General features: G+C 38.6%; 3 protein-coding genes across 10 annotated transcripts in view; 2 read left to right on the top strand and 1 right to left on the bottom strand.

Moving 5' to 3' along the window:
* The window catches only part of LOC122419552 (rhotekin-like), a 66,003-nt gene extending 50,488 nt beyond the window's left edge, over nt 1-15,515 (top strand). For all 4 annotated transcript variants that reach the window (XM_043434216.1, XM_043434213.1, XM_043434214.1 and 1 more), the window contains 7 exons: nt 10,736-10,926; nt 11,980-12,189; nt 12,285-12,464; nt 12,596-12,690; nt 12,792-13,006; nt 13,317-13,587; nt 13,951-15,515. In XM_043434216.1, the coding sequence (XP_043290151.1) occupies nt 10,736-10,926; nt 11,980-12,189; nt 12,285-12,464; nt 12,596-12,690; nt 12,792-13,006; nt 13,317-13,587; nt 13,951-14,156 (1,368 nt within the window). In that variant the 3' untranslated portion in view covers nt 14,157-15,515. The remainder of the gene's footprint in view (nt 1-10,735; nt 10,927-11,979; nt 12,190-12,284; nt 12,465-12,595; nt 12,691-12,791; nt 13,007-13,316; nt 13,588-13,950) is intronic.
* On the bottom strand, nt 15,460-16,967 carry LOC122419556 (HIG1 domain family member 2A, mitochondrial). Its single transcript, XM_043434224.1, has 2 exons — nt 16,688-16,967; nt 15,460-16,263 (listed from the first exon to the last, which is right to left on the bottom strand). The coding sequence occupies exons 1-2, from the start codon at nt 16,821-16,823 to the stop codon at nt 16,100-16,102; spliced, it is 300 nt and encodes a 99-aa protein (XP_043290159.1). The 5' UTR covers nt 16,824-16,967; the 3' UTR covers nt 15,460-16,099.
* Nucleotides 16,968-20,187: 3,220 nt separating this feature from the next.
* The window catches only part of Tsp26A (Tetraspanin 26A), a 91,525-nt gene continuing 84,830 nt past the window's right edge, over nt 20,188-26,882 (top strand). For all 5 annotated transcript variants that reach the window (XM_043434220.1, XM_043434218.1, XM_043434223.1 and 2 more), the window contains exon 1: nt 20,188-20,740. In XM_043434220.1, the coding sequence (XP_043290155.1) occupies nt 20,654-20,740 (87 nt within the window). In that variant the 5' untranslated portion in view covers nt 20,188-20,653. The remainder of the gene's footprint in view (nt 20,741-26,882) is intronic.

The following is a 26,882-nucleotide window of genomic DNA, read 5'->3' on the forward strand; positions in this document are numbered from 1 at the left end:
TTCATCACGAAACCCATCCGACCAGAGAGGTGAAACGCTTGTCTCGTACTCTTTTTTTTCGACTTAGCTCGTATTTCGTACTTAAGCGAATGCAACGGTATATTTCAATCCCCTTTTTTTCAAGCCTTTCCTTTGAATTTGGCCTCAATGGCTATAAATTTAAAACCAACTCTCTTGTGCGTTTATTTTTTTCCGCCGACGTTTTGGAGAAAAAAAATCCCATTCCTCTGGCTATGAATAAATAGAGTGCGACTTGCAGTGGGCATTAAATATCCTAGAAAAACATCAAGAAACAAGAGTTTGACATTTAAAATTCAGTAGTTTCACTCCACCCAGGAGAAATACTCCGAAAACTTGAAGAGCCTCGGGTCCTTTCTCGTAAAGTAAATACTTGAACAGGTAAAAATGAGTTTTTGCTTCGTCAGTGCCCTCTTTTCGTACTCTAGTTTACGTAATCGATCTTCTAATAATTCGCTGCTCGTTGCTAGGGAAGTTGAGAAAAATTGTAAAAATGCTTGCCTCTCGTTTTAATTGACTGTAAAAAGCAAATTTATCCATAACTTTGTTCGGGATTTTTACAAAAAACAAATGCTGCAAAAGAGAAATTAAATTTCCAAGATTTTCTACACAATCGTTTATGCATAAAACCAATCGATGAACTCCTCGGAATATCGAAGTTTGAATGAAAATCTTCTGCACGAAGAGAATTAAGGGAATTAAGTTTGAAAAATTACCGTGAGCAACGGCGATGACGAGTTGCAATTCATGATATCATTACGGTAGAAGAATTGAATTTTCCCATAAATTAAATAATGCTAATTGTTCCAAATAAGAACTTTGACAGAAGTATTTAATAAATTTTGATGTCCTATCTGCAATATTTACTGTTATAAAACTGAAAATTCCTCAAAATCTTAGAAATTTCACAGTGCGTTACAGGAATTAATAATTTTCGTTATGACCGATCATGACTTCCGAGTCAAAAAAGAGCCCAAATTTATTTTACGCATAGCTGTTCCGATTTACGTTTGGGGTGTTGAATACTCGTGTTATCGATTTTAAGAAGCATAATTACCGGTACATAAGTATTTCATAGCACAGTTATTCGTGAAAATTGAAAAAAATATATCGTCAATGACTGCAGAATTCTCCATATTAGATTATATATATCGTCAACGACTCTAGTTTTCTCCATATAAGAATTGTAAACAAAACACACTTGGCAACGTTGCGATTGTAATATTCTGTATTGGTGTTTGAAGTAAAGCTAGTTTATGACCGCTGGCGGCATCATCTGTCAGTTGTGACGTTGCCACAATTTTGGAATACTACTTCGTCGTTCTAACAATTTTCAACCGGAAATCAAAACTTTTTTGTAAGATTATTTTGTTAAAAACCTGGTAAGGTACGATTTTTCTGTATTTCGCTAAACTCTTAATGACCCTTTTATTCTAAAGCAGGTTTTTTAATGAATAATCTTGGATTTTGGCCGAGAAAAACCGTCTTCACGGCACTTCCGGTCGATCTTTTTCCACAAACGACGTGTATTCGGTGCCTCAAAATGCTCGACTTTTCAATATAATTACAAAATAACTAGATGGCCAATCTAGCCCAAAGTTTGCCAATCGTCGCGTAAAATATTCATCTACACGACATAAAAATTTCAGGTCAGAATCTCGGATTCGATCTGGTGATCGATCATCCTTAACTTGTCCCTGCAGTCAAATATATCACGGTAAATTTTACAGTGCATTTCACACCAAGTATTACCATTTAATTATCTCCTTGTGAATTCAAACCTATTGAAACTCGATGATATCGCATTCGTTATTAATATTTACTGTATGCATTTTTAAACGCGATTCCCCGAGTGTATGAATTACGCGCGAAGTATAGCAAGTGTCAACGCGAAGAGCGAGTAGGGAAGCCACCGAGGCAGGATCGTCTAAAACCGATTTAGTTTCGATTCGAGTTTATGAGGGCTGGTTGAGCTCGGAATTGCCTGTAAACATATAGATGCGCAGCTCACGTCGATGCTCGATTACATTCGTATATACTTGTACTCGAATGTATCTCGCGCGGCGAGAGCTCGCGATTGCGTCCGAATAAATCGTTGATTTGCATCGATGAAACGGGAATCAAGCGGAGGCTCTTTTATTCTCGCAGATTCACCGCGATCTAACAATACCCGGGTCTGACAAAGCTGAATTTATGCGAGGATGCTTCTCCAACATGAATTGCACTTGTGTTTGTGCGTGTCTATCGTGTGCCGAGATGATATTCGTTAAGGCTTGTTACCGGTGGTCACGAGGGTCAACTATTTACTCCCACCATTTCTCAAATTGTTCACTCACGAATAATGGCCACGCATGTGGCTATATTTACGGGTGTTGCTGTTTAAATGGATCGCAAATGCACACACGGTCGATTAATTGCCCGAGTGAGAAATCTCGTATTTTCTCCATTTTTTTTTATACCCTGGTGCTTAACCGAACAACAATTTGGTACGTCGACTCGACTCGCATCGAAAAGTGCACCACATTTGTTCTCCGTACATCAACAAACCATTTCCTTTAACTACATTCCAAAGCAATTATTTACGAAAATAATCCTACGGACGAGAATTCAATCGCTGCGAGTGTCCGAGATCTTGCCGCGTGAATTATTCAAGGCTTGAGCCACGGAAACTGATTGGAAGAAGTCGTCCTCGTACCACTTTGCGAGAGAGCACTATCGCCAGCGTTTTCTTTGTGACAAAATGCATTCCGTACCATTCTTCGTGTTCGGAGTCATAAGAAACGGTTCTTGTGAGGACACTGAAGAATGGTAGGAAAACTTTTTGTAAATTATACCTTTCGCTGTTGGAAAATGCTCTTGGAAGCGTTTACAGCTGTTTTAAACTTCCATTGCGCTATAGAAAGTATAACTTCGAGTATTATAAATGTCATCCGAATTAGTTCGGCTATTTCGAATAATAAAGAATCCCAAAATAGTTCATTGAATTTGACAGAAAAGTCGAGTGCATCTTCGGACTCGATTTATGCCTCGATTGTCTCAAAATCACACTTTTCTGTGTCGGAGAACAATACAGCTGGAAGAAAGTATCCGATTTGGTCAAGCGCACCAGCAAAATACGTGCCAGCTCATTATTGTTTGTGCAGAATTGCGGCGTTGGCTGACCCGACTCGATCCGTGACACCCGTTAAGCCAATGCCTTAAGTCACTCGGTATACCTGACTATTGAAATATGATACAGTGAGATAATCCTTTTATGGATCTCCTGTCCAAGCAAATTAGTCTGTAGCATCCTCATTCGAAAATCCGTAAAGTTTGCAACGTTGGATTCCAACGAAATGAACTAAAAAAAAAAAAAACAATTTGTAATTCTCCAATTTTGGTCCCTGCCGAATTAGCAATTCGTAGTTTTTCAACCTACGCCAATGACCGGTGAAATAAAAAATGAAAAATATTTTTTTCGTTTATTTCGTTGGGCTCTAACGTTGCAAACTTCAGCGTCATGAAAATCTACGGTGAATCCAAATAGCACTCGACTCCAAAGTGCAAAAAAGGACTTCCCTTTACCGAGGACCAACGGGATACTTTTCTTCTATCGATAAACAAGTTCCGAAGTCTCGAAAGATATTTCTATATACCGCTTTAGCTTCTGTAAAATCTCTTCTCACACGCAGTCGTTATTGTTAAAAAATTGTTACTTTTGTTCCGTGGAAAATATAATAAAAATATTTTTCTTGCTAATGCCATTTTTTTTCTGTTTTCGACATTCTGTTCTTTAAATGTACAGTGTAAAATAGCCATTTTGGAGATTCAATCCACATTTTGTTATTTTTCGGCACAAAATGGCTGCCGGGTTTCCCGGTCTCACAATATTGCACCAGAAAAAATGAGAGTCCCCGTAAGATCGAAGACTCGAGTCGGTCGATCTTGAAGGTTTGTTTCAACAGACTTTCCTGTGAAAGGAAAAGAAAATTTTGTTAGAGGATTTGGGAATCAGAAAAATAGAAATGGTTAGGAACACGCTCTTGAAGAGTTCGCGGTGTGCCCGTGGGGGGATGCGTAATGGGTCGATATCCGACGGCGCCAGTCCAAGCTCACCCCTCCGACGCCGAATGACGTTCAACACGCAGTCACCGACAAAACCACCCCCTCCTTTAGGTGAATGGCTACCCGACGAACAACCCCCACGAGAACTTCAGTTGAGTCTAGGCCCGCAGAGCATCGTTTCCACCGCAGGCTCCTCTTAACTATTTAGCCGGTTTTTCTTGACGCGGAAAATTCAAAAAAAAGCATCACAAGTCCGGCCATGTTGATATTGAAAAACGCAAAGGCGAAAGAACCCTCGTAATGTTCGGACGAAGAATGCTTCCTTAAAAACAACATTTTTTACCGAAACCGGAATTCTCGAGTTGTGTAACTTGATTAAATAATTGAAGGCTTGCCTGGCGGAGAGGCATCAACTTGAATAAATTCAGTGACTCGAAACAAAGTCGAGCTACTGAGTCACTCGTCCAATCATTTTTTCCATCTCAGAACTTTAAACAAATTTCAAAATGCAATTTCATCATTCCGCCAAGGAAAAAAGGAACTCATTATTACAAAAATCCGAAAGCATTTTTTGAGTTATCCTCTCTGCAAACGGACAACTAGCCTCGCCAAAAACCCAACCATTGCCAAGTCCAATTCCGATTTCATTTGTCGCATTGCTACTACTAAATTCGCTAGCGTCGTTTCGTTGCAACATCTAAAGCGACCCTCAGTGTTCGATGTCCCCATGATTGCTCGAAAATTCCTCCCTTTGATCCCAGCACACCCATGGATCCCCATTTTCCCCGGATATAAATTCTCTCATTCGGATTCCCGGTCAATTTCAACGCTTCACCACACGGAACAGTCAATTTAGTGAAATCGTTGCGAGTACGCGTAGTAAACGAGTCTTCGGTAATTATCCGCGGTAATTTTCATCCCTGCGTGAAAGGCTTCGAGGCTGGCAATCGAGTGTACGATCATCGTGCTGTTTTCGTAATTACTTTTCATTCAATACAGTGGAAATCATGACGTCAACCTTGATCTTGTCGAAGCCCTCGAAAAAGGTAAAGACCATTTGACATTGACGGAGGAATATTGATTCGGCGTATCGCTCGACGTAAATATTCTAATAGCTTACAATTGCTGCAGCACAAATGTGCTATATTTGTAAGTTATTCTCTCGTTATCGACATCGGTCACGACACAACGATACGCGTGCACGTTTATTTTAAGACTTTCGGTGATTTCAAACCTGGGAAATGAAACGTTGAAAAAAATTGTAATGAAAAAGGGAGCAAAAGAATAACCGTAGTTCAAGCAATAATTATGGATTTACGACGCTAAAGTTTGCAACGTTGGAGTCCAACGGAATGAAGGAAAAAAACGTTTGTAATTCAGCAATTTTTTATTTCACGAATCAAGTTTACGAATGAGCACTCCATCAATGCTCATTTTCGACAGCACCATTCAATCGGTGTTTATTATTTACTGGTGTACTTACAATCACATTTTACATTTCAGCGTGTCTCTACCATTTTTCATTTGATAATCGTACTTGGACGAATTTGAAATGAAAAATGTTGAATTTTCAAACATTCGCAATAATTCAAAAAATTACGACGCTGAAGTTGCAACGAGAATAACGAAAAAAGATAATTTTTTATTTCGCGAATCATCGGTGTAGGTTGAAAAATTTCTAATTGCAAGTTCGGCAGGTAACAAAATTGATGATTTACTGGAATTATTGGAGAGTTGTTTTAGATCATTTCGTTGGGCTCAGCGACGTTGCGAAATTCAGTGTCATCTGGATTCACAGCCAACGCATCAGGTCAATCAATGTTTAAAATTCGAACCAGCTGCTCCATGTAAAGTGTGAATGATGCAATTTCATAGCTCACTAAAAACTAGCAAAACTCTGATGAAATCTGGTCTCTGAAGTGCTCGGAGTCATGGTTTTTTAATTCAAAGTCGAAAATGCGCAAGTAGCAAAGGAATGCAGTCTCCGATTGCTGCGTTTCTGAGAGACACGGAAATAATTTTCACCCCAATTGGCCGTGGTCCACGAGTGTCTTTTGGCTTCGTTGTGCACTTTTTCTTTGATGACGCGCGGCCAAAAATGCTCGTGGAGTTCAGTTCTCTTCGAGGGCTCAGCAGACCCCGCATCGTTTCCGTAAATAGAAAAGAGACTCGAATTTTCCTGAGTTTCGAGTCGATCTGATCACATCGGAGAGATGCAAGCTTCGAGCGAATTGGTCGAAGATATTTTCGGAATGTTCTTTGTCAACAAAACTTCGCACTCCTGAATTTGCCGTTTCGGGGTCTTAAGAGCGTTCTCCACTCCTTTCGAGGAACGAAACTGAACTTTCAGTCGAAATTTCAGTATCAACGCTCAGTCCCCTCAACTTTTTTCACTTTTTTTCTGCACGTGTTTTTCTCCTCATTGCATCACTGCCCAAAGTATTTACCGCTGTCTCGATTCCTTTTCATGTTTCTCAAATTTTCTACGCGTTATAATTGCCTTTTAATTAAGTGATTGGCAATGTACCGGGGCGTCTGGGCTCTTGACGCGTAGTAATTGCCTCGAACGCTTCGACCAATCGCGTAATCGTTGAATGCCTCTGCATCGTTTCGCCAATAAATCATGGCTCTCGATAAATTGAAACTCGTGCACATACTCGAGTTGCCTGCTACCTTGTATTTTCACATCTATTTTTCATCTCAATTGACCCGATTTCTAGAATTTCATTAAGCCAGTGTTAAAGTATTTCTGCCTTTTTGAGTTGGTAGCAAAACCTTCCCGGAGCCGCGGAAAAATTTTGGTTTTTTCTCTCATGAATTTCACTGAAATTCAGGCCCCTTTGAAAAATCCAGTTATTGCGCGAGCTTTGAACTGTCACAGTCACGACAGACTTTTAGCATTTGTTTCTCCCGTGCGTTACTCATTGTTATTCGCATTTTAAAAACCCGTGATTATTGGAACTCGTCAAAGAAAAAGCGTCGCAGACTCCCCTTTGAAAAACTCTGTGATTATCCGAACCTGTCAAAGAAAAAGCAGGCAGGCAGCCTTTTTCTTTTTGTATCGTTCCGGGGGTTTCCCTTTCAGGGTCGCTGGCCTCTGTCGTCGTCCAAATAGAGTGCAGACTCGACAGGCGTTCTCTCTTCGTTTACTTTGCAGCCTACAAATTCACGCACACTCTTGCGTATCTGCACTTGCATCTGGGCAGGAGGATTCTCAGTGTATTTTCAATATGCATGTGTGACCGAGCGAGTTTTAAAGTTGACGAAGGAGCGAACAGAGCGCACAATACAAAACCGCGCTAATTTCATGTTTTCCATTCGTTCTCCCGCATCCCAAGGGGCCTGCGCTACCACTCGAGAAACTTTAGTATTTATAGTCCAACGAGCGAAGGTCTCGGATTGCCATGGACGACGGCGTTTTTAACATTATTCGAACGATTCTCTCGGAGCGTGCCAATGTTTACTCACATCGAGTGCGACTCATTTCTCTTTTTCGCATTTTTTTAAATACCGGCACTGTGACCCGTTTTCGTAAGCCATTTCAAATGAAACTGAAATTCATTTACAGCATTGCAAGTTTCCGAATGTACGAGGCGCAAACGGATCTGTCAATAACTAAGGAAATTCGCTGAAAAACATTTTTTAATAATTCATTACTCACAACAACGTTTCGCAACATTTTTTGAACAATACGAATGTTTTTATGTCTGAAAAAATATAATGAAAATATCACTAGGAATATTAAAATTCTATGAAGTTCAGCGGGTCGACGAACTTCTCGAATTAGAATAAACTTAACGCAGTGCAAGACGAGTAGCCAGAACGTGATCTGTGCAAGGAACTGTGCAACATCGCAATTCACACTTTGGCAGAGTCGGACGTTTACCTCTCGGTCAAAACTCATCCCTTTATTTTAATTTTCATGCAGTTTTCTTCATTTAAAAATAAACCGGATGGAAATCCTCGGTCAATATTTCAAGCGTCAATATTCAAGCTAGATTTTTTGATTCTTAACTAATGACTAGTGGAAATTTTAAAATTTATGATTATAAACAAAGTTGATATCGTCGCCAATCGTCGATCGAAAAACTTCGTTTCGTTCAGCTGACATTTCCGGAACTCCTTACGGCGCTTCGTTCCAACGGGGGCAAATTGTTCGACTATCATCTCTCATTTCAACGATTCGATGTCAATTTATATACGCTTGCCACAATACCCGCAGGATGTCGCATCGCTCGTTGCCTTGAATTCCAATCGAATATTCGATTCGAGAGCCTCAACGGTTCCTCCCGTCTCCACAGATTCGTGAAAAATGATTTGAAATAATTGAAAGAAGGAAAATAAGGGAACCGTCATTCCCTTATCAGTATTGTGGCTCGTTTGAGAAAAACCGAAGGAAAGAATCGACCATGAATTTATCCAGCAAAATGTTTCTCCTTCAATCTCATTTTTAATTTTCATTGTGTATTTCGTTGAGCGGAAATAATTGTTTTCCAAAAACGCTGAATTGGAGGCTCACGCACATTGATGGATTCGAGTCATCATTTTTCTGTTGCCAACGAAACATTGGCCGCTCGTTACAAGCAGACTGAGAAGAATTTTCAATGACGTTGAAGTTTGCAACGTTGGAGTCCAACGAAATGATCTAAAAGACCCTCCAATAATTCCAGTAATTCTGCAATTTCGTTCCCTGCCGAATATGCAATTGGTAGTTTTTCAACCTGCACCGATACTTCGTAAAATAAAAAATTCGTGAATCAAAAATATTGTTTTCCTTCACTTCGTTGGACTCCAACGTTGCAAACTTCAGCGTCGTAATTCTCATTCATAAAACCTCCCCAACGAAATTCTCTGCACTGGAACTCATTGTAGGAAATTTTGCGAGAAAATACTGAACAGAAGGTCGATCTACCTCGATAAATCCAAATTATATTCAACAATGAAGGAAAACGAGAAAATTGATAAACTCGGGTATGATTACGGAGACGTGGGCTGCAATAATGACACGTTTCCAGTCCATTTGCATTGGGTCAACAAGTCGACAGTAATTTATTGTTAGTGCACGTCACGTGCTCAAAAACTCTCCTGGAGTGCAATGAGAGACGTACGGATTCTCTGCTCTCCTGTTTGAACTCTTGCAGCTCTGATGCACTTCAGAGTTTGCCAGACTGCAACGAAGTCTCGCGCGAGCTCCGTGCGATCATATCGTTGCACCGGACAAGCACTTGTACGCCTACGCAAACGTGTGCGCATAGTACTTCTTTACAAATTTTATCTAGACAAGTTGAAACGTTAGAAAATTGTTGCATTCGACCTTGAAGTGATCATAAACTCGGGACGAAGATTTAAAATGTATCCGCGAACGTAATAACATCCAGACGAGAGGATTTTGTTCGAGCCTCTTTCGGACAACACAAAGACGAAAATATTATTTTGAATCGTCGACCGCGACCATTTTCTTGTTCTTTTTATTCGTTCCTCCAAAGTGTTGACTTTGTAACTGAATACCCGTAACAGTATAACCCGATTGGTTAACGATGCGGACGTGATCCCACAAAATTCGTAAAACTCTCTTTTATGGTGCACAGAAGCGACGTGACCACCAGCTCGAACACAACTGTCGATATCTCATTTACCGTTGTGTTCAAATGCCTTGAATCTTGAAAACGAGGAGCTCAATATTCTGTCAACTCTAAACCTACGATCGTTCGTTCGACGACGACGAAGTAGAGAGACTTATGGCTAGTAATTTGCCGACGAAAATGTTTGAAAACGAGACCATTTATTATCGTATCGTTTCGGGGTTTCCCCGAGAATTTCCTTCCATCGAAATCCACGGATTCAAAACCCAAAGCTATAACGAGCATCAAGAGGCATTTTTTATCCGCGCGAATAGACCAGATAACGAGAATCGCGTCGTTGGCTCGGATGATCGTTGACGCGGCAAAATTAAATCTGCTGATAAATACATTTCCGAATCCAAACCATCCATCGGCGTTTAGGCAGTGCTAGTTCCCATGGAATTCACTACTGTCGGTGACTCCGTGTGGAAGGTGCATGGAAAAGTATGGTCGTGGAGCGAAGAGATGCGAGAGGAGTATCGCACCTCCACGAGCGAATTTATCCCCCTCTTGGCAAATTGTCGAATAAGATGCTCGCACACATTTACACGATGGACGCATGCACTATCGTCCGCGAGAGCTAGGTGTCCTGCACTCGCCTTCACGTTTCATAACGAAAACGAACCTGTGCAGTTGCTTGTGAGAACTCGAACAAATTCAGAAGCAATAAATTGTGAATAAATGAAACTGCTGATCGACTGACACGTTCGTAATCTTCAACGACGTGGCGATCGTCAGTTGTTTTGGAAAACGTTTATTTTTATTTGCCGAAGAACACGTGCCGTTTATAATATTTTGAGTTTTCCCGTCTCCAATTAATCAACGAGTCCGCGATACTTTCAAACTTTAGATAGAAGAAAATGCGACTTCTCAGAAATGTACTCGATTGGAGTACGGTGAGCGAGGAAATTTTTATTTCCATCCGGTTTATACAGCGGTGAAAATATTCTTTTCGATGTCACCATTGAACATTTCTCCGCATATTCGTTTTCCATTTTGTTTACTCGTTGGTCGTCCATTTGTTTAAACCTTGGTGATTTTTGTGCTTCTAGGAATACGATCTTGAACAAAAGATCGAAGTTGAGATCAAGATGCGCGAAGGTTCGGCCAGATTGTTGGCTGCTGCGCGACATCGAGCCCAAAGCCTCGAAGCCGCTAGAGCTTTACTCACTTCGAATGAACGGATGTCAGCCTACATGGCTGAATTGCAGAGACGTAAGAAGGAGCCGGTCAATAAATCAAGGTAAAAACGAGTGTTTTTCGCATATTTTTTGTCTCCTTTTCGTGCGCCTCCTAATTTCATTCGAAGTTATTAATAAAGAATTCAACTTATTAGTATTACTCGACGAGTTCACGAATGAATAGTTTGACATTATCGAGAGATACATTTTTGAACATTCGTATGCTCTTTTGCCTTTCGGACCCGTTGTGCCTTAAAATATTGCCATTTGGAACGTTAATAAAGTCAATAGTAGGTCCGTGCCAAACCTAACGAAAGCGACTGACATCTTTCTCAATTAATTGTATTTCAATAATAATTATTGTGTTTTTATCCCCTGCTGGATTAAAAAATAATCACCATACGTACGAGCAATTTACACAATTTCAAGAAACTTATTTAAGGATGTACAGGTGCGAAAGCTGTCTTCAGATAGCAATTTTTTGATGTCTTACAAATCCAAGATTTCTTTTCTGTCTGTGAAATTTCAAGACCCCTGATCGACTGTTTGCTTGAAATATTAACAGTCGAAAAGTACAGAAATTAACATGCCGCTAATGGCCACGATGACTTGCTGGCCCCTTCAACCATCTTCAACTCAAAATTTGACATATTTCTAAATCAGATGTCAAAGATTAAAACCATTATTTGTATGAATTGAATCACGTGGAATCTAATGGAGCGTTAAAAAAGGAGGGTGAACGGCCATCTGAATTAGAAATATTGAATTGAAGACGACAAATGGCTGCAGAATCTTGAAATGTATTGTCAATGATAGTGACGCTGTACTTTTTAGGGTTATGCATGGTCATCTCTGATCCAATCTGTCAACTGACTACGTTCAACTTTGTCAAACGTTGCCTTTTCACAGTGTGCTATCGAATCATGTGAAAGACCCGGGAATGAAATATGTTCTGCAATTAACTAAACTTGAACGATATTTACGATTAAAAAATTGAAATTGACTGTCAACTGACTAGTACGACGCGCATGTACAGCCTTAATTTATCCCATAAAATCACCGTTTCTCGTAGACCTTCCGTTGTCAATACAATTTTCATGAATTGATTTTCGCAGCTTGCCTGGAAGTACGGCCCGTGTTTCCTTATCGGAACTTCGTGTTCCTTTGATGTGGAGGGACTCTGATCACTTCAAGAATCGTGGTGACTATCGTCGATTCGCAGTTTTTTGTTTAGCCCGAATCGGCACAGAGATTCACGACACAGCGCTGCTGTGTCCGGTCGATCGGGCGCTTACGGATATAAGTTTTCCAGACGTTTTGCTCTTGTGAGTTGATCCCTTAAATTTCACCGAAAACACTGTTTTTTCTTATTCATTTTTGTGAAGAAAAAATTGAATGGATCTTCATTGTTTTTTTGCAGCAACAACGTCCCCGCTGAATTTGAACTCACCCTCGAGATATACAGCCACATACTTCAGGAGGATTTGAGTATCGCGAGTACTCCAAGAAGAATAAAACGAACCATTCATTCCTCAATTTCAAAGACCGTCGGTAAAAAATTGGCTGCATCTCTCCGTGATGAATTGAATTCAGGAAAACTGTAAGTAAATTCAACGTTTTTATGTATTCGTTAAAAATTGTTGCTCCGCATGCTCAACGTCGTTTTTCCTTATTCAATTTCCTTCATAATATCATACGTTCATTTCGTATTCGTTGCTTTACATGTATCAGTGGACCACATTTCGAGCTTATGGCATCCGCCAAATTAACTCTCGATGAGACAGACGAGAATATTCACACCCACGATCTCATTATCAACAACTTAGGTAAGTTATCAAAAACCGTCACATTTTATAATTGACGATAAGCGAGTCCGGGGGAACTTAGGAGAAGAATAAAAAATTATCTCATTGCTGAATTTGCGCAGAAAACAAGCACCATGCTCTGCCCCTCTTCGGACACTTCTGTTGCCGATTAGCAGCCCAGCCCGAATGCGTTACGAAAGAAGTCTGCGCCGGAAACGTCAATCTGAATGATAGGAACTGCTGGGCACGGCTGCAAAGCTTCGCCGTGCAAAGCTGGGAATCTCGGAAACTCGCGGACGAGGATCAGGCCCCAATTCACAGTGTTCCCATAAACAAGGTAACTTTATTAAGTTTGGAGTAATTCGTCATTTTTTTTTATGCTCTGAAAGGACTGCACCGCAGTATTTTTAAGATTTATGTAATTTTTCAGTGTTTTTGTCTCGTCACTATTCACCACTCAATTTTTATAGTTGAATTTCCTAATGAAAATTGTCTTCTTGAGTTTAGACACTACTCAAGTTTATTTTCCTTCTATACTTGATTTCTATCCGTCGAAAAATATCAATTAAACTCCAAAGAATTCTATAAAATCGTAAAGGTTATTTTCGAATGAATTTTCTAATGATAAAAAATGTCGAATGGAACAGGAAACATCGATACAGCAGTCCAAATCCTCGTCGAAAGAATTGCGGATCATAAACAATGTGAGTGGTTCAGAGACGACGACAACAATCAGGTTAGACTCGACCGAAGAGGCGCAAAAGTGGCTCAGACAATTGGTCTCCCATGCCAAAGATCACAGTCGATGGAAGCACGCTGCGGAATCCATTCAAGAGGTGCCTTGCATCGAAAGCGCACGAAACTCGTTCATCAGCAATAAAAGACAGGGGTCTCTGTACGACGAGACACCTCTCATCGGTACATACACTTTCCTTCATTATCATCTGCTTGATCCAACTGCACAGAAATACGACAAAAGAGAAAAATTTTTAGTTTCGATTTTTGTAGTGAAATTTCAGAAATTTTTGTGGTTACTGCTGTTTTTAACGGTTTCCACTGTCCGACAATCGTTTTGATTATTCTTTTGAAAACGAGGAAATTTCACCTCCGAGTTATTTAAATTTGGATTTGAACCTGAATTTTTTTGCTTTAGTGTGTCATTTAATTGAAAAGAGTTTTTTTTAAGGTCCACGATGATTGTTATGAGGGTTCACAGTTCGTTGTGATACATTTTCTGAATATGGTCAATATCAAAGAGTCGTGTTACCTTTAATTTTGCAGAATCTGTACAATCGGATTATCCCTCGTCGAGGCCAACAGTTCAAGAAATCTTCGGTTTGACACCGAGTACGAGTCTGAGCAGTTGCAGCTCGAACAACAGTCCACCGAGTTTACGTTCACGTTCATTGAGTACGAGCGGATCACGAAAATTGAGCGCAAGCGCTCTGAAGTCACACTGGCCATTCTCATCGAAAGGTCACGATTAAAAGAGCAACTGAAAAATTCGTTATTATCGTCCACGATCCTGAGGAGTCATGGGATGATACTCGAATAACTCTGGCAGCGAAAATCGCAAATTTACGAGTCAAGATTCACGTGGATGAAAGCTCGTAGTTGAAAAATTGTGATTGCGACCGTACAGTACGTTGGACGTATCGCGGCACCGACGACGACCAATCAAAAAATGGACAGCTGCAATCGACGAATCGAATGATTTCACCTATCCAAATATTTGAGCATTTTTATCAAGACTGAAAAACGAAAGTGTAGAGCTAAACATTGGCAACACTTTTTGTCGCCATATTGCCGTGAAAATATGCAGAGGGAAAATAATCCCCTGTTCTAATATAGCAAACCTCTTTTTTAGTTCCCAAATTAGGTCCTCTAACGATGATTCTCTTCGGTATTTTCCTTTTCCCTTTTTTGCAATGCTTGGCACGAATAAATAATGTTTATTTGCGTCAAGCATTCGATAAGTTGCGCGTGTGCAGTAGATATACCGACGATTATTTTGAAATAGACATCGCATCCATAAGAGAAATGGGCTCGTAACTTCAAAAAGCAAAAAAACCGTTTGTTTTTTAAGCTTTTTCTATTAGATATTTTAGGACAGTGACGGTACGGTATTGTCGATGATTTTCTAAAATAATTACCGCACAACATTCGTGGCATTCCTACAAATATTGAAAATCTTAAGGGCGTCAATCAAAATTATTCTTGTCATATAATCTTTTACGCATAAGAAAACCATTGCTAAACAAAAAAATTAGAATTTGTCAAGGCAACAAATGAATTGCATCAAATAATGATATGATTGTCATACAAATTATTCTCCGAGCGCCAAAAATCATACTTTTCTAGAGTCACGAGCCCACTGCAACAATTAAGTGTTCTCCAAAGGATTTAATCCTTGGAATGAGACCTTCATGTTAATTATTCTAATTTCGCTTATGGAAACAAAATTTTCAAAGTCACTTGATTTCAAGTCGTCAAATTATAAGTTTCTTGTCTATTAATTTTTTTTTTTTCGTTCAATACTAATAAACCTGTGAATAGAATCGCTAAAATTGTCGGAGAAGTTATACAATTTCAAGTAACTTCTTCCAATTCGTTTGATTTCGTTTATTTTTTTCAGTTAATGATTCGATGTATATGTTTGTTTGAACCTATGTTAATCGGATATCAGGATATTTCTTTTTTCATCTTTGTAGAAAACACTGATACAAATTCATTCGAAGGATGTCTATTATTCAATGGCAATGTAATGTATACTGAAAAAATGAAACAGGATACAGCGTGTATAAACAATTTAATTCTAATTGAAATATATTATATACATATATATACATATTGTTGTTGTTATTATGATTATTGCCACTTCTTTCTAAAAATTGGGAATAACATATAAACTATATGATTTACCAATGTCATTGCATCACCGATTTCATTTGTGTATGTTTATTAAAGGCAGAGTATTTATATGTTGTTTTTATTTCATTTTTTTTTATTCATCCATCCTCCGCTTCTTCTATCGTTAAATATTTTACAAGATTTTTAATTCATCTCTCCACTAAAGATCATAGTATTTCTCAACGATGTTATAACAATAAAACACTATAATAGCTACATTCGTCTCTTCGTGTTCTTTCCAAGTTAAATTTTTCTAACTTTCACCACACAATTCCCTTACATTTGAAGATTAGACATTTTCTAAAATCACTGTTTTCGTGATTTCCAAATAATAATATGGGGAAAAGTTCATCAGGTTTTTTGGACAAATGAATTTACAATAACATTTTTTAATTGAGGAGATTTTGATGTACTAGAAAATTTGTAATATCTAGAAATAATTGGCTGATAATTGTTGAGTGACATTTTGTAATACAGAGAAATTCGTGATACTAGTTAGTTTTTCATCTTGACAGTAAAATTACTTGCGCTTTGGTGTTGTCGCAGACAAACTGAAAACAACGGCTATAATAGTGGCTCCTTGAGCACAAACTCGAGCTCGCATCATGTACTGAGACATTTGCGAACGTCCTTTCAGGAAATTCCAAATTCCATAAGACAATGCACTAACCGTTGCTGCGCATCCTGTAAGCATGATCATTGAAAGATAGTACGACTTTGAGTTTGTCGTTCAGTCGGAAATGATAGTTCTTTCCGTATTCAATCTAGTAATGGTCAATGGCACAGTTTTTATAATTAACAAAAATAGCTAAATATCATAGTGTTGTCCGGAATAAAAAAAAGAACCAGAATATGTAAAACTCGATTTAAGTTTCGTTCTATTTCAAAATATTCCGAGCACCGTGATATTTTGATGCAAATGTTGACTCTTTCACCCACAAAATTTTTTAGTTGGACACTTTTCGGTACTCGAATAGTACAATTTTGAACATTTTAGTTATTACTATATTGAAGAATACGTCAAGCTGTAGATTTGAAGAAAGCTAAATATATTTTTAACCGAAAAACTTTCTACGACGTTTCTTATTACTTTTGAGGTTATACTCACCAATTGGTATAAAAGGATCGTGTTTGAACTTCCGAACGACTTTTTCCCATGTTGTCTCGAGTGCAAACTCGTCCAAGTCAGTTCTTAATTGAATCCAATCGAGTTCTTCTGGTTTTGGACCGCCTTGAGTACCCATCGCGATTGATTTTTGTATTAAAAGTTCTTACAAACGATCCCTTGTTTTTAAAAAACTATTAGATATGAGAAATGAGAAACAAAATTACGACGGTACGACCGTACTGTACGAACGATCGACCGTGTGTGAGCGTGTGTGAGCGCGAGCAAAATGCAAGATGTCAGTATTACTGGTATTATATATTATAAGTGGTAACACTGCCAGTGCGAAAAGCGTTTCATGAGAGAGTCTGCAACCAAGGAAAATAACAACATGTAATGTATCATCAGTAGGTTCGTTTTTGTTTTTAAAGCTTTTATTTATGAAAGCTTTGTGAAATATGTAAATCATACTGAGGATGAAAAATTTGTAGAGCGGGTTGTTCCAACTTATCTATATAGGTAAGCCTATCTGACAGTTAAAGGTCTACAAAAGTCAATAATGCTTTTACCCGCCAGATAAGCTACCTAGAAAGTGGAACAACCCGCCCTTAATTATGTTTATATTCATGGTGGATAAATGAACGGGTATCCGACACCTTTTTTATCCATAAAATTTGTAATCGACAAACGATTGTGTTTGAAAATTCGTGATATCGCAATGTGTAAAAAAATGATTGGCTGTATATCTTTACATGGATTTTGTTCTGAAATTAAAATTCAAATTGAATGTTCTGAAATTAATCGGCCAAGTTCGCGGAGACCGGGATTTATTTTTGATAAGTTCGCACATTTTTTTCGTAGGTGGTTGACTCTGGAACCTCTGGAAATGACAGTTAATCCACGAAACCCAGTCAAGCCTGCAGATTTCGTTATTATTAGAAGCAGCCGGTAGAGTAGTTTTCTATAAATTCGATCCCTATTTTAACTTTCACCTCATCTTCGTTAAAACTGAATTTCTGTTCGATCATATTGTTTATCACATTTTTTGGAAAAAGAACCAATGAATAAACGCTCGAACGTCATTTCTTTTTCTTTCAAACAAACGATCTCGAATCGCTTGGCTTAAAAATAAACAAATTTCAATAATTTACTAAAGCTTCATTTCTTTTTTGTGTTCGATAAAAAATATTGTCTACCTGAATCAATTAAACAATCAAGTATAATCGACGAACAACCATTCAACAATTTTTTTTTATATACTTTAACAATTTACACAAGCAGACTGCAATCCTGATTGCTTCCAGTGAAAAAAAAAATCTGCAGGCCCGGCCGAGTTTCGTAAGATGAATTCTTGTTTCCCAAGTTGACCGCTATACGAAAAAGCGCTCTCAGCTCTAAAAACCTGCATAAAATTAGCCGGCTCACTCGACTGTTTAAACTTTTTATTCATCACTCATCACATCTTTCAGTATGTTTTGAGTGGTTGTCAATAGTCAAGACCGCAATGAAAAAGTGTTTTATAGCCACTACAGTATTTTATATCTGAATAAATAAACTTTACGTGCAAGTTAGCTAAACTCTTTTTAATGTATCCATCATTACAAGTGCGATGTAAAATCGTTCTATGGTCACAGTCACAAATCATCACATTTACAGTAAACTATCGCGAATAAATAAGAAAAACTATTTTCGACCAATCGGCTGTATCAGGCCGGTCGAATTGGTTATGACCAGACCATAATATTGTAATCTCATGAATCGAGGAGCCTCAACAGTTTTCGCTCGTCGCAAGAAGATCGGGGCCTGGATAATGACCTCTGTTATAACCTCCAAGGATAATTAACATCGCTTTCATGGAGTTTCTTTTTTTCAACTTTTCTACGTAAGTTCGTCTCTTTTTCGATTTTTCTCCCATGATTCGTTAGAACTCGATCATTAGTTATGAGTTGGGTACATTTAAGTTGGACGACTTGATCTGATCGATTGTATGAAAAATCAATGACAACTTTTAAGCACTTTAAGTAATTATAGAGTTCAAGTTGTCCAGCTAAGTTTATCAAGGTCCTTGAAAACCTTTTCCTCTTCGAATATATTTCAACTATGTAATTTCTGGTCAAGCATACGTACAAACAGTGACGTAGTCAACCGCACATATGTTCTGTCTACACTGTTAGGATGACAATTTCGAAATTGATTTTTTTCGTCCCTTAATTTTTGTAGATTCGGTTTGAATTTAATTTGATTCGATTTTAGCTTTACATACAGAAGATTAGTGGGCCAGGAGTGACAGAAAAAGTTTTTCAACCGCTTACATACATTAAGCCGTTGTCGATCTCCCGTAATTGAAGGCAGAGATCAGGATAAAATATTAATGTCAGCGTCTCCCGGTGTTCGACGATGTTTACGAGTGAGCGCATTGATAGCAAACAAATAAAATGTATTTCGATGATGATTTTTCGCTAACAGTATCTGCCCCTTACCGAAGAGTGTGAAAGTCGCTAAAAATAGCCGAGTGAGATTTTTTCTAGGGATAATCGGTTTATGAAAAATGTATGCCCTAAATGTATTATTAATCATGAGAAAAGAAAATTACTTTCGATGGCAGAGGGTCGTATCTTCTCAAGGGTGATGGTGCCAAAGCCCGGAGGGTTGAAAACACGTTAGGGTGCAACGATTCGGTGAAATGGAGGGGCAAGTGTTCCAGCATAAAGCAATGGGGAAGGTTGCATTCGGGATTGGTCGAGGATGATCGTGGGTGAGATAGAGAGAAGAGCCGGTCTCGAAGAGGAAAGCCTTCGAAACTACAGCAGGGTGAACTTGTGATCAGTTACAGAAAGGAGTGAGGGGAGGGGGGAGAAAGTGAGAAGGGTATAGATTGCTTGAGAAAAGGACGAGGTGTTTTGAAATGGTTCGAGGTGCAATGAGTGGGAAAAAAAGAAATGGCAAGCGAGAGACGAAGGAGGCGTGGAACGTGTGGTAAAAATGGGCGAGAAGGAGATAAAACGAGAGGAGAAAAGAGGAAGGGAAAAGCGAAGTGTAAGAGTCAGAGAGATGAAGAGTAGGAAAAGGGCGATGTACGTCGAAGGAGAGAAACAAAGAAGGAGAAACAAATGGAGATACGGAATGAAAGAGAAGGAGAGAAAAACAACGGGGAATGGGAGAAAAGAAAAGATGGAACAACGTCGAAACGGAGCGAGGTAGAAAAAGAAAATAAACAAGAGACGGAGGGAGAGGTGGCAAGAGAAAGAAAGAGAAATATACCGACGGAGAGGGATAGAACGATTGGAGGAGAAACAGCAGAACGAGAGAGAAGGGGGGGCGACTGGGCGGTGGAGAGATAGAGAAAGGGAGAAAACGAACGGTACGGTAGAGTGGAGGCAAGAGAGAGAAAGACAGCGGTAAGGTCGCACTGAACGGTGGAGGGTGGCGAGCTCGAGCGATGGCGGGGAGATACGATTCGAGGTACGAGTTCCCTCTGGTACTAGCTCGGCAGTTCCGTTGATACGGCGCTAGGCAGTGTGCCGTCGTGACGGGAAAATGGCAGTAGTCGTTATTGTCCGAAGGTGCATACTCGTGATCAGCTGATCGAACGAAACGTGAGATGAAGTAAATGAAATATCAAAGACGACTACTGCCATAACGATTCAACGTTCACGAACGTTTTCGCCATTCAAACATCCAGTGTTAATTTATAAAAATACAAATAATTCGAAGCTCGCCTCTCATCAGGCTTTTCAAATAATCGAATGAAAATTAACCCACGTACGAATTTATCCACGAGATTCGTCATCCATGACGCGTTTGTGCACCCACGGATGTTCCATTGTTGAATCTAATCGTTGCTCATCAGTCGTAACACTCATGTTCGATCTCTCGCGTCTGCCTCCTCTCGTACGTGTACATGTGCGCGTATGCAAGGGAACACGCGAAAATCGCAACTAAAAAAGGGTACATAAATGTGTTGCAACCATGCCAGCGAGGAAGTACCGAAGGGATACGAGTGAAGTTAGCTGTTGTCTGAAATATGTGATCTTTGGATTTAACGTCTTGTTTTGGGTAAGACTTTTTAACCAGCGTCTCATCCCCGCACTCGTCATTTCCCTGCGTAACAAACTCAAAATGAGCTTCGATACAAAGACTATTTGTCGTTACCCGCTCTACTGCAAAAATTCAGTAAATTTCACCAACAAAAATGCTCAACCTCGCAAGAGAGATTCTTAAAATAAATATTTTTTTCATCCGCAAAGGATTAACTGACGATGCAAGTTAACCTTTCGTCTTTAATTTCCTACCGACGCAAATTTCCTGATCTATCTTGTCGTACTAAAGCTTTTTCAAAATGTCATCCTCCCTGCTGTGCGCGAGTTCACCAGTGAATATGACCATGTGGTTTCCCCGTCGCGGTCTGTTTATTGCTTGTTCCGTGCCAGCGATAACTCCGAGTATAAAACAGTTTCGGTGAAATAACGCTGAGTATGAAAGGATTTCCGTGAACGGGTGCATGAAAATCCTATGCTCGGGCTATTTATCGTCGCTATTTCCACCAATAATATTCTCACGTACATTCCATCGGTCATTTTTCCTGTTATTATTACTCATCATCGATCCTTTATTACTATCACTGTAACGACTGTCAAGAGATATTAAAAAATAATTACATCCAGTAATACCGTTTACAATAACAATCCTCATAATGTTCGATTGCTCATCAAATCTAGAATATAAGCGTCGTATCTGTCAAATGTTTTATATCGAGCGAGCGTAGGAATGAGGTGAAAACAAAGGTGGAATTTGGGATGCGAAAAAGGGCGGATGAATAGTCGGGAATTGGAATGGAATGATTAACCCTTAGTGTGCATTTCGGGTCAGGTTGACCCCAAAATTTTTTTCTTACATGAATAGCACTCACAGATGAACATCTCATAAGTAAAACCCCCAATATTAATAAATCGTTATTCCCTCTCTAAAAGTAGGGAGCATAGCCAACTTCATACTTCAAAATAAATACACTTTTTGGAACGGTTGCAAAGTGGACTATTTTTCCCTTAAAGCATGGACCCTTGTCTGCAAAACTCTATAAGGATTTTTTTCAAAACTCAAAATTTAATTTTTTACGAGAGATTTAACCGAAAAAGTGCTTTTTACGCGCACTATCAACTTTGAGCACGTTTTTGAACAATGAAAAAAGGTTTTTTTGGAAATCCGACTTTGCAGCCTTAAAGTTGGATCAATTCGCTGCAAAAAGTGACTAAACCTTTTATTCCGAAAAGCGCATAGTTACCGAGATATTCGATGTCAAAAATGATCTGGGGTCAAAGTGACCCCGCATGTGCACGAAATGTCTAGCTGTGAAGGTGTGCACACTAAGGGTTAATAAAGATTACTTATTCTTTTTCTTATTTGTTCGCTAATAAGTCATTATGACGATCCCATTTATAAAGACTACAATACGACTTTCCCCGGTCCCATTACACATGAAATACGACAGGATTTTAAAAATTATTCTCCACTGCGCCTGCGGATATCCTTTCGACTTGTCAAGGCCCCCCGTTCACTTTGTCCCCACTTCACTTATTTTTCCAGCTCCTGAGAAATCCCTTATGAAATTTAGCCCATGTCTGTTGAGTCGTTATTGGTGTAAGGCGTTCGAATAAAAGGTTACAGAAACCATGGGAAACTGATCGTTCTGTAGGCTAACTTTTCGTTGAGTTCAAAGTCAGTAAATAGCTTTAAAAACTCCATGAAAATTGGATTTGATTGGCCCATCTGTGGGCGAATTATCGCAACGCTACGACGTCCAATGTTTATGGTGATTAAGTCGTTTCATTGACAACGGTCTTATAGTTTTCCGAAATATTTTATCAACATTTTTCCAAAATAAAGTAAACCGTGGTTCTCGTCCGATGAACGGATGTCAGCGAGTGCCCACTCACCGAGACATCGTCAGACTCGATTATTTTTCTGTCTAATCTTCCACTGACGCGTTGAGCGACACGGCTTTGCATTTTAGTCGTCACAATGCTCGGGCCTTTCTACCTGTAGGCGAATTGATACGAATAGCTGAATGAATTTGCAAGAAAATGAGTAATCAACATGATTGACGGAGTGTCCCGTTAATTCGAAGCCGATTGGCGTAATTCATTGACGTAAACAAGCGTACGATCGGTCGCTCCACACGAATTATTGTTCGTGTGGATCTACCGATGAGCTCGGAATTCCTGGATCCATTTGACGACTTGATTGGATCGAATGATATTTCGAAAAAATGTCATCGAGCAAATTCAAAATTGAGAAGAAAAAGTTTTAATTTTCCGTCGTTGTTTATAATTTATTGATAGTTGAAATAATGAAAAATAAACTGAAACGTCGATTTGATTGGGTAACCAGTAAATTGGCTTGTAAACGAAATGGAAACTGGAAAGAATAGAATACGTTTTCAATGAAAATAATCCTGAAAATATCCATTTGCTTCGAGTTTGTAAGAAGTATAAAATCAAACAAAATTACGATTGTGAAACATCAGCTGATAAATGGGTTTATGAAATATTGAAACATTGTCGATTTATTTGGCGAGTGATTGAAATCCAATGAAGCTGGTATTGCTCTTTAGCGAATTGCGGTTCGTTGGTTCCCTCTTTCCTGTTCTTGCTCCTCGTTCGTCTTCAACTTCCATCTTGTACGTTACTTTTCATCCCTCTCACCTTCCTCTCCTTTCTCGAGTCTCTCTTTCACTTCACTCTTCCTTCGTTTTTGCTAGGTAGAAAGAGAAAAGGGAGAAAGAGAGAGAGGGACGTTTGAGGAATCTCATTATAAAAGTTATCCGTGGAAAACCGGTTTGGACGTCTTACGTGGCTACTTTGATGCTACATATCTGTGATTTTATATAGGTGAGAGAGACTTTGCAACCGATTTGTCTGGGCTGCTTGTGAGCTCTTCCCTAAAAGAAGAGCGGAGAAAGGATGGAGAAGAATAAAAAGAGTAAGGAGCTTGAGGAGAAGGAGTTTGACAGCCTGGAGGTTTGAGACTCCGGTCAGCATTCGTGCCAGCAAGAAACCTTCTTTCTTCTCTCTTCCAGACTCGGCTAGCAATATAAAGTACTCGTTGCTATACACGGCCATGAAAAAGATTCGTTCCACCTACGCAGGAACACCGAATCGTTCTTTCTTTCGATCTATCGCATCTTTGAATGCCTGAACAAAAATTCTTATGAAAACATTCACCTTTTAAATATACAAACAATGTTTTCATACCATTTTTTTACGTGAGGACTAAATCAGATAATTGAAAATTTTCATCAACAATTTATTCAATTTTAGTCATCTTCATTGAGTGAAAAACAATGAAAAATCATTTTTCTTACGAAGAGACTTTCCTGCTGTGCGCTCGAAATATTCATTAAAATTGTACATCTTAAAATTCTTCTTGCCGAGGTTCGCATTCAAAGTATTGTGAAAAAGCAAGGTGCATCATCAGAATGAAATAAGAAGCTCTGTATTCTTTATTATGCATTCAATTTGACTGGAAGTCAACACAAAAGAAAACTCAAAGGAAAAAAACGTTTTAATAAATGCAAAAGTATGCTCCTGGAATTTTCACGATATTTTATTTTTATACTACATTTTGTGGTTAAAGTTTCAATTGTCAAAGGAAAACATGTTTTCGAAAGTATTCATGAAAAATAAAATGACAAAGTGGAGAAAATAAACAAAGATTTAGAAAATCATTGTCTAATTTCGTTTCTAACAACTCTTTGACGTGACGTTGAGAAATGAAATTTTTTAATCTCAGAAAATTATAAACTTAGAGGCTTTAAATGTACCCAAGAGACTATGCGTGGCAATTCATCGTACATTTTCATGATTGCTATTATCAAAATGTGAGCAATCCTGGTCATTAAGGCTCAATGAAAATCCCCTTATGCTCGCAACGTCTTGATTAACTTTCGAAGTCTTTTTCTCTCTCTCTCTCTCTCTCTGTCTTTCTTTCTCTGCCTCAAGACGACGAATGACCTCATCGCTTTTTGCGTCGATTGCCAGGCTCGTTTAAGGAAACAGCAATGTAATTATGTTTGTTTTTTTTTCGCGTGGCTTTTTCTATACTTGGATAAAAAATGAATGTTGCACTGCAAGAAAATGTCTATTATGCTGAGAATGATTCACATATCTGTTGGTGGAAAATCCAGAAGCTTGTTGGTAAATATCGTCGTCAACAATGACGCTGAAGTTTGCACAGTTGGAGTCCAACGAAATGATCTAAAAAAACTCTCGAATAATTCCACAGTAAATCTCCAATTTTGTTTCCTGCCGAATTTGCAATTTCTTGAAATAAAAAATTGGCGAATTAAACATCTTTTTTTCGTTCATTTCGTTGGACTCCAGCGTTGCAAACTTCAGCGTCGTTCGTCAATATTTCTCCGGTTTTCATCATTCTTTATTCGGACACTTTCACTTCAGAATTCCCTAGTCTCAAATTTCATCATATTTAAGGTGGTTCCTCCACGAGTCAGTTAAATTAGGAAATTATTTAAATTTGCCATACGTATTGTTTAACATATGAACAACACCTCTATAAAATTTTAACAAGTTTCACCATCCCGAACCCGAGATATATGTAATTGAAGTTGACTCAATTAACACTTAACATATGGACCATGCATAGGCAAACAGCACATTATTAATTCTACCGCTAGTACTAAAATTACGAAGTTTATAAAAAACGAGGAGGAGCTAGAGCAGGCTATCACCGATATTGTGAAAAAAAATCAAGGTGATTGACCATCTAGTTTGACAGATATAGTCTCGAGAAGTACGAAGGTTTAGGCTGCATAATACGATATATTTTGCAAACGAACAAGCGAATGTCGTCTGTATAAGCAACCTTTTCTGTGTGTTGAAGCGAAGCCCGGATAGTTCCGTCAAAAAATTTACTTGCAATGTCAGATTAAAAATACTTTTAGAATAAATTTTACGAAAGCAAATGATATTTATACTATATTTTCTGGCACCGAGTACGTATATAGGGTCTTTACGAAGTTATTGATTATGATCCGAACGAATTATCAACCCTTTTAATATGCAGACGGTACACAACTTTTGGTTGGGGATGTCGCAGAGGATCAACCTTAAACGTGGCATAGAAAAATGGTTCGAGACAGATGACAGACGTTACGAAATTTGCCTTAATTTATATGACTAACTCGAAAAAAGATTATTTAGAATTCGTTTGATAATTAACTTATTAACTTAAAAGATTTCACTAATAAATAAATCGAGGACTTCAACGACGAACTATTGAGAATGGAATGCTGTAGAGGCATATGAAAGTCAATGATTTGATGTGTCCTTAAAAACTAGAAAGTTTAACAACAATAATATATCGGAAATAACATCGTGTGTAAAATAAAAATTTAGATTGATTATTCACGGCCTGGCCATAATTTCTGAATGGAAACAAATCACGTGGTAAGCCTCATACACTTCTCAAGTATGTCGCTCCAAGTACCGTTGAATGCAAGTGCTTTGGGACGTTGATCGAGTGCGTGAGAGATAGAGAAAGATGCGAGGCCATTAATTTCCTTCGTTTAGCGCGTCTACTAGGAGCCAGTTTCCATTATTAGAATTAAGCGGTAACTGGCAATATGCACTTGTCAATGAATTGGTCGCGTTGTTAAACAGATAACTCAGGAAAGGATGAAAAATTAATTCGTTTCATGACACGAAATATGCTTCGACTGAAAAAACAATGATCCCAATGATCGAACGAATTTGAAGGAGCTGTTGATCCACACACTAATGACGAAACAAGCTTTTTCATACGCGATTGTCAATGAATTATTGATTATTGCATTTTTATTCGTTATTCTTTGTTCAAGTAATTTTTTCTTGGGTAGTGAAAATAAAATAGTGAACCAACATTGCCCCTTAGGTTTCATAATAGAAAAAGTAAAACATAAAAACGAATGAACCTTCAATATTTATATCTCTTGTATAAAATTCTACGTCCCAGACGTTCCAGAAAAAAACGTCTTTGAAGTTTGAATAAACTGCTCAATACGTCGATGGCTCTCGCATCCCACATGGTGCATCTGGGTATAAATGCACCCAGTATAAATACATATACATGAATAAAGACTCTTTCCACTCGACTGCGTGGAGTATTTCCTCGTCGCATCACTACCCACGCTAATATACCTTTGCGA

The sequence above is a fragment of the Venturia canescens genome, chromosome 1 (assembly GCF_019457755.1).
Source record: "Venturia canescens isolate UGA chromosome 1, ASM1945775v1, whole genome shotgun sequence".
NCBI classification, from domain to species: domain Eukaryota; kingdom Metazoa; phylum Arthropoda; class Insecta; order Hymenoptera; family Ichneumonidae; genus Venturia; species Venturia canescens.

Excerpts from the sequence above, each read along its gene's own strand:
- LOC122419556 (XM_043434224.1), bottom strand. The coding sequence starts at position 16,823 with ATGGGTACTCAAGGCGGTCCAAAACCAGAAGAACTCGATTGGATTCAA. Across the intron at positions 16,264-16,687 it reads CGATCCTTTTATACCAATTG|GATGCGCAGCAACGGTTAGT; the intron begins GTGAGTATAACC and ends TCATGCTTACAG.